The 13817-nt window shown below is 45.2% G+C and overlaps 1 protein-coding gene across 5 annotated transcripts in view; it reads left to right on the plus strand.

Annotated features, from left to right (window-relative positions):
• Positions 1 to 13817, plus strand: part of ZCCHC2 (zinc finger CCHC-type containing 2) — a 41796-nt gene that overhangs the window by 5302 nt on the left and 22677 nt on the right. For 4 of the 5 annotated variants that reach the window (XR_009545098.1, XM_060173973.1, XM_060173974.1 and 1 more), the window contains exons 2-4: positions 7677 to 7788; positions 10412 to 10488; positions 12678 to 12749. Coding sequence is in view for 4 of the 5 variants with exons in the window: in XM_060173973.1 (XP_060029956.1) it covers positions 7677 to 7788; positions 10412 to 10488; positions 12678 to 12749 (261 nt within the window). In the remaining variant the exon portion in view is untranslated. The remainder of the gene's footprint in view (positions 1 to 7676; positions 7789 to 10411; positions 10489 to 12677; positions 12750 to 13817) is intronic. The other variant, XM_060173975.1, reaches the window with a different exon arrangement.

Genomic DNA, 13817 nt, shown 5'->3' on the forward strand with positions numbered 1-13817 from the left:
ACTGAGCTCACAGAGCCCTGGGGTATTGTTGTGAAGCTCACTCGCAGGTTAAACAAATGTGGAGCGGTCAACTCCAAATTGGATATGCAGCTTAAAGATCTAGAAAAAACGGCACAATGACCTGCACCCACCCTGTCAGTTTGGTTCACTGTACTGACAGCCTCAGCTGGCTCCTTGGGCCGTGAAGTAAGATGAAAACATGGGGGGAGGTAGTCCTGGGATTCTTTTTCTAGGGATGTAAATAGATAGGTGCAAATGAAATGCCTCAATGGACAGATAAAAGAAAGTACTAACTGACAGGTACAAAATACCTTTGCTGAATTTGGTGGTCTCTGCTGGGAGACTTTAAAGAAGTGTCATTGGGCCATTAACTTCCAAGAACAGAATTTAGCTCTTCATGTCTGAATGAACAAGGGCTTCAGGAATACTGTTGGTGACATCAAGGTGTTAGCCACCCCAGGTGGAAGTGAAGCCTGTCTTGGAAGGTGCTGGTGAGGGAGGGTGCTGGGCATAGAGCCAGCGAGCTGCGTCTGGTAATAACTAGTGTGGCTTGGCTCTGGAGAAGAAGACAGTCTATTACAGGTGCCTTTTGTCAGAGGCTTACAGAATGTCATTAAGTAGTGATTAATTTTTTGTAGCAAGTGGAAGCTGCTGTGTGTTTCCTTCCGCATTAGGTTTTTCTGTGCAATCAACTAAAGAGAACTCAGGGAGAGTCTCATGTATTTCGCAGTAGAAGGAGAGAGAGGTGGCGATGGAGAGGACGCAAGTTCTTTTTCTCAAATTAGCTAAGATTAGTTACATAAACATACCTTTTTTCCCTATACTACTTTTCGATGGGGAGGAGAGACCAGAAGTGTGTTGTAGAGGTTATCAGAGATCTTGCAGTGTGATAGCAGTGCTTAGTAGAGCAACAGACATGAAGGCTTAAATCCCAGCTCCGACACTAGGGAGATCACCAGGCCGCCCCCCCGAACCCCTCACCAACACCACCGCTGCCTTTGCCTTATCTGTGCAAAGGGGCAGGGGTGGGAGGTTATGGTGATTATATGAAAGGCGGGATACAACCTTAAACCACATACTGTCCTGAACATGAACTCGCTCTTGAGGGCGATTCTGGATTGTTTTATCAGCTGTTTTCTTTCAAGTGGCTTTTCTTTTCTCCCCACTTAATAAAGGCCCGTATGGCAAAACATTGTCCAGTTGTCTCTTACCATACCTCGAAATCATTTGATCTTTGGGGCACTTATTTTTACTTATACTTTTATTGTAAAGATCGGATCTGCTGCAGATAAAAGAAGCCCAAAGGGGGAGATTCCCCCAGGTCATGGGTCATTAAGATACATCTTCCCTTCTTGGGTTTGTGAATGGCAGTGGAGAAAATATGGCTTTTGAATTGCATTACCATTAACTTCCAAGCAACCATAGTCGACGTACAGCTTCATTATCCATTGCCCACATTAGCTAGAAAACTATGTTTTGCAGTTTTAAGTCTTATTATTATTTAGCTCAAAAACTGGAAGCCATGGCCAATTAAATGAGATGTTTATCCTCCCTTGAGATATATTAAGCTGACAGTGTTTTCTGAAGAGGGAGAAAAGTTGAGTGGCCCAGCCGCCTTACCCTGTAGGCCGCCCCAGCCTCACTTGGATGACTGGCTTGCTTTCTGGAGGACTGTGTGAACCAGCGCTCCTCCAGCTCACACAGAAGGCTTTGTCCCAGAGAGACTCTTCACCCGGCCAGTGTGACAGTCCCTCCAGAAGGGAAGTGCCTCTTCGTGGGTGCTTATCTTACAGGTGGCCGAGCTGTGGGCCTTTCCTTCTGTGCTCCTGTTCCTGGGACGTTCGGCCTTGAACTTCTTTCTCAGTGTTGGAGCGCTCAAGCATGGTTTCATGCTCATCCAAGAAAGAGCTTGTTTGCGGTCAGCTTTAGCTTTTGGCTGAAGGCTCCCCAGTTCATATAAAACAGAGGCATCACCGTTTATTGTCCGCAGCTGTTGTGAAGGGCAGCGGTTGCCTATTAGGATGCTCGATAATCCAGAGAGATCTGCCCAGCCATGGAGAGCAGGCTGACGGGGGCTGTGTTACTATGCGCCCTCGGGTCAGGTGAAGGAACTAGACTGCCAGCAGGTAGAGCTAGTGAGAATGGCTGTGTGCTCTGCAGGTTTGCCTCCCTGCAGTGCCCACTGTCGCTTTAAACTGGGCATGTCTGAGAAGAATGCATCATTGATCCCTCGGAACATCACCCAGACTCCAGCAGTCCTCTCAATGGCCCCATTATACCGCTGGTCACTCTCCTCCCTCACACCCTGGACTCACCCTTTCCCCCTCTGTGCTCACCCCCAGCTCTCTGGGGACTAGATGCCAAGACCGCCTACCTCTTACCTGCTGCGTACCACTGCCATCCCTTCTTCTGGAAGCTGTATCCAAACCTTTCACATTCTGTTGCAGTGACTGATGGAGGCTGGTGTCTGGTGGGCCTGGGGGCTCAGGGTCCCTTCCACCCATTCCCGCAGACATCCTCCAAGGCTGACTCATGCCAGCGCCCTGCTTGGCATCCTCTGGAGTGCTCTCTGTTGTGCTCGTCTCATAAAATCCTTGGCCATCTTATTTCCAGTAGCACAGCATGCTGGTACTTCTCTGACTCCTTGAAATTGACCTTCCCTGCTAGACTTTAAACTCCCCCCCCCCCCAAACTTGGGAATCAGGCTAGTTTTTGTCATTGTCACACGTGCTATCAGTGCTTAGTAAGTATTATTTCCTCTGCTTAGAGTTCAGGTGGAGCTCTGAAAAATACCAGCATGATAAATTGCTTTCAGACAGTGTGCATCAGTCAGTGTTTTTTTGTTTTTGTTTTCCTTTTTGGTCTTGGATTTTACTTATCAGTTATCTTAAAAAAAAAAAAAAAAAAAGACTATTTTAATGTGAGTGAGAGATTGACCATAGCACTGCTCAGCTGGCTTAATGGTGGTGCTGGGGATTGAACCTGGGACCTCAGAGCCTTAGGCATGAAAGTCCTTTTTCAGAACCATTATGCTATCTCCCTAATTTTTAATAGCTCTTTTATAACAATATTTGCAGGGGCCAAGGAGATAGCATAGCAGTTAGGAAACAACTCCCATGCCTGAGAGTTTGAGCTCACAGATTCAATCCCTAGCACCACCTTCAACCACGGCTGAAGGTACTCTGTATATATATGATTTTGTAGAATGTGATGTCACCATAATTGTTTTGGAAATCACAAAGGAAACTCCCTAATTTATATGAATAACTATGGAGCCGTGTAGATTTGAACTGGATTTTCAATAGGTGAGTTCTGAATAGCTCTTCCAGAAATAAACCTTTTCTGTCTTCTCCTTAAGCTGTGTGCACGGACTAGTACTGCTACCAACCCGCAGGTGATGTTTTCATAAACTGGAAAACGTAGTAAGTGCAAACAACAGTCTTACTGTTTGGATAGTTGTCTGTTGATCACCTGTTTGTGATTTACCTGAAGGGTGGTGGGAATCACATGCTGAGTTGAGCTGCTTTTACTTAGAACATTAAAAGCTTATACTTTGGTAATTGAAATGAGTAGCTTGCACTTTTTTACAAAGTTGTATAATTTTGATATCTCTTATTAGGAGTGTTTGAATTGAGATCATTGGGGAGCAACTTGTCTGCAGTATCATGTTTCCTCCTGGTATCAAATGATTGAAATTCACTAGCATGTTCTGAGAAGGCTGGGAACTGTGGTGCCAGAGAGCTGGAGGGGACTTCCCTGAGAGAAGTGGGTCATCCAACAGCTAGAAAGGTTGCCTCGTGAGAGATTGGGAAGGCGCCTGCTCAAGCAGGTGGCATTAAGTACAAGTCCAGTGCAGTGTTTCTCAGCACTGGTAGTTGCCAGCCTGAGTCACTCTCTGTCAAGGATCCTCCTTAAGCTGTAAAGCTCCTCTAGGCTTCCAGGCAGGCTTCTCCAGGGAGGGAGGGCGGACTTGGGCTCTGCGAGAGCTGCTAAAAAACCCATGGGCTGTTGGCGGTCAGCCTCGAATCCACAACTCCTTCCCACCCAAGACCCTTGGCACCCCTCATCCCCATCTCCTGTGGGCAAGGAGCAGAGGCACAGCTCTAAACATCTTGTCCTCTTGCTCCTGGGCATGATGAGTTCTCTTCGCCATACCCCAGAACGTCCTGGCATGAGGATTTAAAGACTTGGACCTTAGTCCAGGGAGGTATCTGTTCTAAGGTTAACTTCCTACTTGTGGGGTCAAAAGAGGCCTTTCCCCATCTGTAGCAGGAAAGCAGGAGATACTTGGTGCTAAGGAGGGGCCCTGGCAGCTTTGGTGTGGGCTGGGTGGGAAGTCTTCCGTCTGTCTTTGTCTCTGTCAACCAGTCCTCATTTCAGTGCTCTAGGCCACTGTTTGTCAGTCTGGTAGAGTCACAGGGCGGGGAGACACTCCGCACCAGCGCCTTCTCTTCCTCTGTTGTCGTAGCACTTTCCCTGTGAGGCTTGAACCTAGGTTACCCTCAAGGCCTCAAGGCGTCCCAGGAGCTCTACCCCTTGGCCTTCTGTGGCCTTTGGAGGTCTGTATCTAATGCTACTGCTTCCCTCCCTCACCAGTCCACAGACGGTGCTGTGCCAGTTGCAATGGCAGAAACCTGAATTCTTACAAGGACAGCAGTGGGGCTGGTTTTTGGGTAGAAACAGCTGTCCATGCTTCCCCCGCCCCCCAGTAGCCCTCCAGATGAGCGTTTATTCTCATCTCCAGGTGTGCAGCCTGCCAGTTCAGCTCTCTAGAATTCTAAAGACAGTGTGACATCAGGGCTTCTTCAGCCTTTTAGAGGACCCCTCCCAGTACACACAGAGATAAAATGCTGAATTTTCCTTGCCCACCATGCCCTCCCAGCCCTACTGAGGTGACCAGTGTTAGTTGACAAAAGTTGTGTAAAGAGCTTGCACGGTCACGATTGCAGCCATCAGCTATGGCTCTGGATAGCACCCGGACTCTAAAGACTGGCTGAGGTGTGGGGCCCGGTGTCTCTTCAGGGCTTCAGAACTGCAGTCCTAACACACAGTCCAAGAAGCCCTCAAGCTGTGTGCTGGAGGCCCCAGGAAGTGCTGATGTGGGCAGAAGACTGGACTGGTCCCCACTGGGTCCCCTTCATGCAAATAAGCCTGACCAGTGGAGAGTTGTCAGGCCATGATTGGTTGGTCCTCAGCTCCCCTGGTCTTTTTCTCCCCATGGTGGAGGCAGCTGCAGCATCTGGGCCCAGGAGTGTGTGCAGGGCTCCACAGCCTCCCGACTCTGCCTCTGCCCCAGGTGCCTTTTCTCTGTTGGTGAAGTGTATACACGATTCAGTGACTTGTTTGGCCCTTCCTGCAGTGCACTGAGAGCATTGATTGTGCCACACTGGTCTGGCCAGATGACCGCAGTCTTCATTTCCAGTGCAAAGAAACAGCTTGTTACACCAGAAGTCAGCCAGTCCTTAAATCAGAGCAGACAGCCAAGCCATGCTGTCTCCGAGCAGTCGGTTGAAGGAGACAGCAGGTGACGTTAAATCCTCCCCAGCTTCTTACCATCCCCTTCGCCTGAATGAATGGGCTTTGACAGCTCAGTAATGTTTCTATTGATAAATCCCTCTCTGATGTTCAAAGCAAGACTTTCTAACAATCTTGCTTAAATAATAGTTGCTACCCTGGTTTTTTTTCCTTGAGAATTTAAAATACCTAGCTGTGTAACAGATTGTACATCAAAATGTTGTGACAAACCAACCACAGCTATATATTATTTTCCCCTGTTCTATGAGCCACAATTCAGGTGGGCTGAGTCTGCCCCAGGATAGCTGGCAGCTCCCAGGTCCTGGAGAACATCTCTTTTTACAGGGTTCCTGATAGCAGAGTGTGGAGAACTGCCTGATGGGCTGGGCTGCAGCCCCTTAGAAGGTGACCTCAGTGGTCTCTGTCCCACACACTCTGCTGGTAGACTTGGATGTCTAAGCCTCCTTCCAGTGTGTGTCTGCCTGTCTCTAAATCAACCACAAAAGCTTAGGAGCATGTTGGCGATGCATGCCAGAGTTAAGATTCTCAGTTGAATCTGATGGGTGGAAACCTAAAGAGGTTAGTAAACTTACAAAGGCTAGGAAACTCTTTTTTTAATGTGCTGGTAGACTTGGATGTCTAAGGCCCTCTCATAGCCATCCTAATAGATGTGAAGTTGTGATGCTTACATATTCCTAATTAGGACACATTATTTATCTTTTGCACCATTTATATTTGAGGGTTTTTTTTTTGTTTTTTTTTTTTAATTTACAAGCCACTCATGAGCAATGTAAAAAAACATTCTAGAAGAAGTGGTTGACCTACCCAACAAAACCTGTTCCAGTAACTGTTTGAGAGGAGGGTGCAGTGTTTGAGATGTGACATCGCTTAGGCCAATGTTGGTTATAACTTTGTAGTAAATGGTCACATGGCCCCATTAGAGCGTAGATATGCTTTCTCTGTTAAAAGAATCCCTTTATCCACTTTTTAATCACCTCTTCTTCTAGCGTTTGCCATTCTTCTGTAGCCAGTCACCAGCGTCAGGTTGAAAGCTGTCAGGAGCTGCTTGTTGCTGGCTTTGAAAGTGACTGGGATCCATGTGGATTCAGTCGGCTAGGAAGGATCGTCAGTTTCCCCTTCTTCTTCTAGCGTTTGCCGTCAGTTTCCCCAATGAATGGGTACTCACGGGATGCACCATGAGAAGGTCGATCCAATGCATCCCAAATTTTAATCACTGTGGGTCGGCAAATGGCCCTCAAAATGAATGCTTTAGAAGTTGGGTGTTAACTTAAGAGGTCTGTGCTCTCTCCTTGTCAGGCAGTTCTGTAGAGACAGTCTTTATCCCCTTAGGTTTCTAGAGGAAAATAGGTTACGCTTCCAAGCGTAGCTAATGTGGTGCTTTCCCCCCCAGAAATAGAGCTGTCAATTGGCAGCGCACTCTAGCTGTAGGCCAGGAGACACTTAGGATCTTCATTTCCTGACAGTGGAAAGTTGATGTATGTTACTAATTTCAAATTTGTGAATTTATATTTGGTTCTTGAAACGGGTGATATTAGTATGGAGCACAAATGGGAATAAGGTGTGACTTGTGATGGAGAAGTACTCTTAAGATTTTAATTTTTTGCCTTAGCTAATATAATGTTGCTTAAATTCTAGGGAGCTGTTTGTTAGCTGAGCCTGCTCTGTTTCTTCTAGGAATAAAACTTGGCTAGTTCACTGGTGATTGGCTGAGCAAGCTCAGTTTAATGGAGAAGGTGCTAAGGGAGGGACCACCATGGTGAATAAAGACTGCAATATAATTAGTGTAAGAAACATGCGTGGAGTTTAAAGGCTGCTGTTACATGTTTTTTTTATTCCAGTTCTCTTTGGTATAAACTGAAATTACTGGGAATTACGAATACTAAGTTTACCGTCCCCCTAAAACAGGACTAGTAAAGGATTGCTTGGCAGTACTGTTTGATGAGGCTGAATACTGCCACCTCTCCTTTCTCTGAGTGTCTTTCTGCCTGTTACATGTAATTACCTATTTGAGCTCTCAAAGTCGCTGTCAGCGTGGTGGCTATTCAGCATATACAACCTTCAAATTAGTTGATTTTTGGGGAACTTAGGACTCCTAGCCTGTGGTATAGAGTAAGTAACACATGATCTTCTCTCCCCTCCAGAATAACTCTGCCCGTGGTGACTACATGCAAAGCAGCGAAGCAGGTTTAAAAGAAGAAGCCCTGATACCTCACGATGGACTTACTGTGGCTCCTCACAGGACTCAGCGAGAAGGTATGCTATGACTGCGGCTTTTCTGTTCGTGCTTTTTGTAAGCCCAAGGCATCTACGCATGGGAAGAATGAGGGCTGCTGTTTACCTTGGTTTCCTCTAGCCCCTCTAGAAGTGACATCCCGCTGGCCTGAGCTTGAGTTCATGCTGATCTGAGTCTGGTTCACAGCACTGGGCTGACCTAGCTCACACTCACTGGCTTCTAGTTTGCAGTCAGTTGTCTTAAATCTGGATTTGTACATCTGGAGGGTAGAGACCTTAGTGTGTGCTCTCAGTGGTTAGAATAGCGCTTCATCTGTTTGTATAATGTTCACAGCATCTTCTATTTAACTAACACACACATACACATATGCACATGCCCTGCCTTCCAGAGATTCCAGTGAGAGAAGGAAGCACTCTCTTTAAGTCCATGCTTCCTGCAGTTAACACAGTTGGCAAGGGGACCAGTGTTGGGACAGTGACAGGACACTGCACCAGGAGCTGAATTCAGATATCTTCCTCTCTCTGAATTTGGGGAATCCATTACCTTGTGCAGCAAGAAAAACAAATGGCCAGTGCAGACCGGTCAGTCTTGGAAGAAAAGAGGAGCGACACTAAGTGCCACACTCTGCAAGCACTTGGGAGCTGGCCCTGAGTCCTCCTAGTCCCAATAATAATCTTTCCGTTCCGTGTGATCCGTTTTTCCTTACAGAGGACGAGTAAGTACGGATGTTTCATTTAACAGAAATAAGAAGTTTACCGCTTATATACAAGACCCTCTTCTCTGTCCAAACAGGGGTGGGGGGTAATTTCAAAGCACTCTATTGCTACTTTTTGAGTCTTTCCGCCTCTCCTAAGTAGAAGTAAAACCAGCTGTTTTCTAGTCTTCAGCTCTGTGTAGACTGTTTCAACAAAGCTCATTGATTTGCCAGTGATCTTAAACAGCTTATTAATGAGGTTCCTTTAAAGGCATTTTTTTTTTAAAGAAAAGCATAAAAGACTATACCAAAATATGAGTAGTTAATTGGAAATTGATTATCCTGCATTATTTTTTGAAAAAAGGTATTTGTGCTTTTCAGTTTTAGTGTACAAGGGTTGAACAACCTTTCATTACCAGCCATTCCTCTCCACATCTTTTATTTATTTACTTATTTATTTGTGGTCTAACTCATCTTGATTCTGATAGATCACGGCAGGTAAAATTGCAGTTAAGGATGAAAATGAACACAGCCCATACCCCATTATTTCCTAGTGGACTCCTGCCCCTGCCCACTGATTTGCAGAAGTAGGGCTACTTTGTTTCTGAGTGGGATTTATTTAATAGCAGCACTGTCCTTTAAACAGTTTAATAGAAACACCCTGGGAGGGAGCAGATCTCTTGCTGGCTGGCCACACAGGCCTGGGGCCTCTGCCCCACATGGCCGTTGGTTCTGGGGAGAATCAGATTGCTTCACCTCTAGGGGGAATGTGGCCCAGAAACAGGTCACCAAACACCGTGTTTGGAAATTTTTTCCGTAGCTGATTGTATTGGTAGATAGTCGTTTACCTGCAAGTTTCCGTCTCTCTTGTGTGGCGTCTTCTTGCCCACCTTCCGTGATCTATAGCAGTCTGGTTTCTTTCTGTTCACTTTTGTTACTTTGTGTGCTCTCCTTCATCAACTTTAACTTCTTCCTCTAAAGCCAAGCCAGTTCTTCCTGCTGCTTCCACATCCTGTCCCCCTGAGTTCAGCAGTGACCCGAGTCTGTTGAGTCACTGTCCTGACTTCTTCCCTGTGACTTTATCATCCTCATTACTCTCCGTCTCTGATATGACCCCCTCATTTTTTAAGTACGATTCCTTCTATTCATACCCAGCCCAATAGTCCTTTTTCCCCCTTCCTCTTCATGTTCTGCTAAGGAGACTGATTCTTGGTATGTAAAAGGGATTTACTTCCTAAGGTAATACTTATCTTAAGGGATGTGTTATATGAGCAAACGTTTGGGGACTTATGTATTTGCTTTACTTCGTGAATAAGTTGATACCTTATCTAGTTCCAAGTAATTGTTGTGAAATTACTGACACAACTTATGGCTCACTATTTTATCCGTGTAATAAACTATGAAACATTTTCTACTGAGCCTTTGCAGTTCATTCTGTTTGGTTTACTATTATGTGATATTTGGGTCACTTTGAAGGAAAACAATCAAGACCAGATATTTCCTTGTTTGTACTTAATGCATATATAATGGATTGAGTCTAAAATGCTGTATTTATAGTAATCTGAGTAACAGTTTGGAAGATTATCATCTAGAAAAATAATCTTCACAGCAAGTTGCTCCTGTTCCTTACCTTTCTCGTCTCTGGTGCTGAGCAGCCTGCTTGAAGCGACTTAGAGCAACATGTTCAGCACGTTGAATGAATGGAGAGAGAAAACCTGGTTCATAGGCGGATAGCACTTGGCTGTGCTCTGGGTGATTTAAAACGTGTTTTATTTCTTGAGTTCAGGCCAGACTTAGAGATGCTGACGAGTCGTTTAATCATTTAAGTACTTGTCCAGCCTTAGAGCCGTCGACGAGTAGTTTAATCATTTAAGAACTTGTCAAATTAGGAAACTGAAATGTGTTTCTCCTTGCTCTAGAACAAGTCAGCATGTTTTCTGTCTTTTCAGCTGTACACATTGAGAAGATTATGTTGAAAGGAGTCCAGAGAAAAAGGGCTGACAAATGTTGGGAGTACACCTTCAAAGTAAGCTACTCTCACCCACAAAAGACACCTCATGTAATGACTGTTGTTAAGTGATCTTTCTGAAAGAAGGAGAAACCGATCTTTGGAAAGACTGGTAGCAGGTTTGCTAATTTAAGAAAAGCTGTATTTATGTATTGTTTGCTTCAACTAAGGGAAGGTGCTGTTTTCAGTATATGCTTGAGGGCCTGCCAGATTTCAAACTATATCATATAATAATTTTCATAATTTTGTTACAAAGAAATAAGAACCCGAGATTTGAACTGGAAGATCTATTTTAAAGTGAAAGCAAACCTCTGTACCAATATATTTTTAAGTCCAGATCACAGACTTTGTCTCTACCTGGCATTGTCTTTGCTGATACTTTCTCCTCGCTTTTCTCCATGCCGGTTTCATGGCCTGGCCTCTCTTGCCTTGTCCTCTTCTCTATAAGCACTCTCCTGTCAGTCTGTCCTGGAGACAGCTGTCTGATTTCCCTTTTAAGAGTCCAGCTCTGATCTCCTCAAGTCTCCTCTATCTCTCGCCTGCTGACTGTTGTGAATTCCGTGTCCACATCTTCCTAAGGTCCTCTTTTTTGGGCCTCACCATCTGGCCCTTTCTCCTATAGCTAGACTGTACCCACCTTGAAGTCAGGTGGAATGATGCCCAGTTTCTGTGCTTCCTCATGTCATTTCCTCCCAAAGGTATTGCTAAGTTTCAACTCCACTCCTCCTTCCCTCCCTTCTTCCCTCCCTCCCTCCGCCCCGATCCCTCTCCCTCCTGTAGTCCTCTGCAGATCCTGTGATCACTATTCTCAGTACACTGCCATCCTGTCTTTTGGGGCTGTCTTACATTTGAGCTTCAGGCTTTGTTGTTTTCAGTTGGTGATCATTCCATGGAGAGAAGACTCTTCATTTTCGGTCACTGGCCCCCACCATATCTGACTTGCTCAGGACATTTGTATAGTGACTTTCCAAATTCTGACTTCTGCTTTGTGAGAGAAGTAGCCTCATGGCTTGTTCCAAGTCTGCATCTGCACTTTTCACTTAGATTTTGGAACATACCACATGAGCCTCTCTCCTCTCTGCATTCAGTGACGCCTCCCAGCTTGTTTCCCTTAGCTGTCCCTGTGTTCTGGAATGGGCATCTTTCAGCGCACTCACACTCATGTCCGTTTAGCTCCCAGCCCCACTCAGATGCCCCTTCCTCTTAGGTCTTTCCTTAGCACCTGGCTGGTGTGCTGCCCTCCACTCCTGCACTGTGCCCTGTCATCTCCTGAATGCCCATCACTCACCCTTATAGACTCACTTGCTCTAGCTTGTCTCCTGCTCTAGACTGAGCTCAGCCACTGGGCACTTTGTTCCACCCTCTCCTGTTGCCTCTTCACTGAACACAGTGTCTGCTACAAGGGGCGGCTCAACAAACATCTGAATGATTGAAACCTATGCAAGATTTGTGCCAGCTTTGAGGATATTCATAATATCTTGAGAATTGCTGGATAAAGTTTTGTATGGATTTTTCAACTTCAGAGTAATGATGGGTTTAGTTGATTGGGGTTAGATTAATGCAGATTTTAGGAGAGTTGAAGCATTTATCTAACTAAGAAATATAACTTAGGAATTGCTAGTGGCCTAATGAACTTCACTGCTGCCTCTTCTGCTTACCAAGGGTCAAATCCAAGTCGACCTTACTGAGTTTTCGTTTCCTGCACCTGAAAACAGAAATGCTCAGAGCTTCCTCATCTACTTCAAGAGGATTTTAGTGAACAAAGATAGCAGTTTTTCTTAAATCATGAATTCTCATAAAAATATGATATGGTTCTTTAAAAAATAGTGGAGCAGTAAACAAGGAGGAGAGGTTTGTCTTACTTAGCATAGAGCTGTACTGTGCTGTTTAGGGTCCTGCACCTTCCCAGAGAGGAATGTGAGCCATTTCCCATTTGAAGAAATCATTAAAACATAGCACACTGTTTCAAGACAGCTTTTTATAAAAACCATGTCACTTAAAAGGAATTAACAAAAATTTTAGTTTGCTATGCTAGTGTATAGTTTATTTTAATAATTTCAAAGAGATTATTGTCAATGCCAGATGAGCTTTATATTTCGAGTTGCTAATAAAATTGAGATAAGGCCCTTTGTTTTGCACATGGCTTTTTTTCCTAACCGGTTCCCACCTAAGAAATAACTATATGATGTGTGTTTTTTTTAAATCAGGTAAATTGGTCTGACCTTTCAGTCACAACAGTAACAAAAACCCACCAAGAACTACAGGAATTTCTACTAAAGGTAAAAGTATAGATTTTGTTGTTAAAATAATTTTTTAAACATAATATGCAGAATCCAAACACTTAGCATCAAAACAGCCACCAGGACAATTAAAACGCATATAGCACGTGTTGTCTTCGGCCTCTCCGAAAGCTATAAAACTCTCATGCTGTCCTAAGCATGAGATGGTGAGGAGGGGGTTTCCACATAAAAAACGATCGATCACACAGTTCTTCCTGCCCCTGTGCTCTCTGCTGGTGGCTGCCTGCAGTGGTGCTTCCTGTGAGTGTGTCTGCGATACCCTCACTGCTACTCTGCACTCTCTGGGCACTTCTTGAAGTGTCTGTCCATTTCTTCCTCTGATGAGTTCCAGCCTCACGCTGCCCAGTGCCACAGTTTCGAAGCTCTTGAGAGCAGGGGACAAGGGAATCCTCTTACACAGACTTGGCAGAGGTGAGCCATGTCGTTTTGCCTGAGCACGCCTGTGTCCTACACATTCCTTTTCTTTTCTCATCAGACTTAAGGTTAGGGCAGAATTTCAGAGGGAGGAGATAGGTTTAAAGGGTCAACCAATAAAGAACTGTTTTTCCATGAGGAAGTTTTTTTTTATTTTTAATCTCTTATTAACAGGGAGTTAAAACAGAGTCCGGAAATAAGGCAACATTCCAGACTCTTGAGCTAAATGGGCAAAGGGGTGGCGAAGTGACTGTACCTGTGGCATCTGGCATCTTCAGGACAATGCTGTTTTTTTTAAGTGTGGACTCTGAGCTTGTCACTGTTAATACATTTTTTCTACATCACTTGGGTCTCTGTTCATCAAGAGACCTATTGCCAGTTTTTAGGGCTCTGAGGAGTAGGTAGCACGCCCCAAGTCCCATCGCTATATTGCCACACTGCTGGTTCCCTCCTGCTGGAGTGTGTCCATTTCCCTGTGATCTCTCAGCTGGTGGCCTCACTGCACATACAGACGGGGGTTGGTCATTAGCTTCCAGTCGCCTAAACCGCCTCTGCATGTGACATGTCAATCAGGCAGCGTGGGGAGGAAGGAACAGGCGTGGGGCCTTGACGTCCAGGAAGAGGACCCACAAG

This window comes from Erinaceus europaeus, chromosome 15 (assembly GCF_950295315.1).
Source record: "Erinaceus europaeus chromosome 15, mEriEur2.1, whole genome shotgun sequence".
Lineage (NCBI taxonomy): Eukaryota > Metazoa > Chordata > Mammalia > Eulipotyphla > Erinaceidae > Erinaceus > Erinaceus europaeus.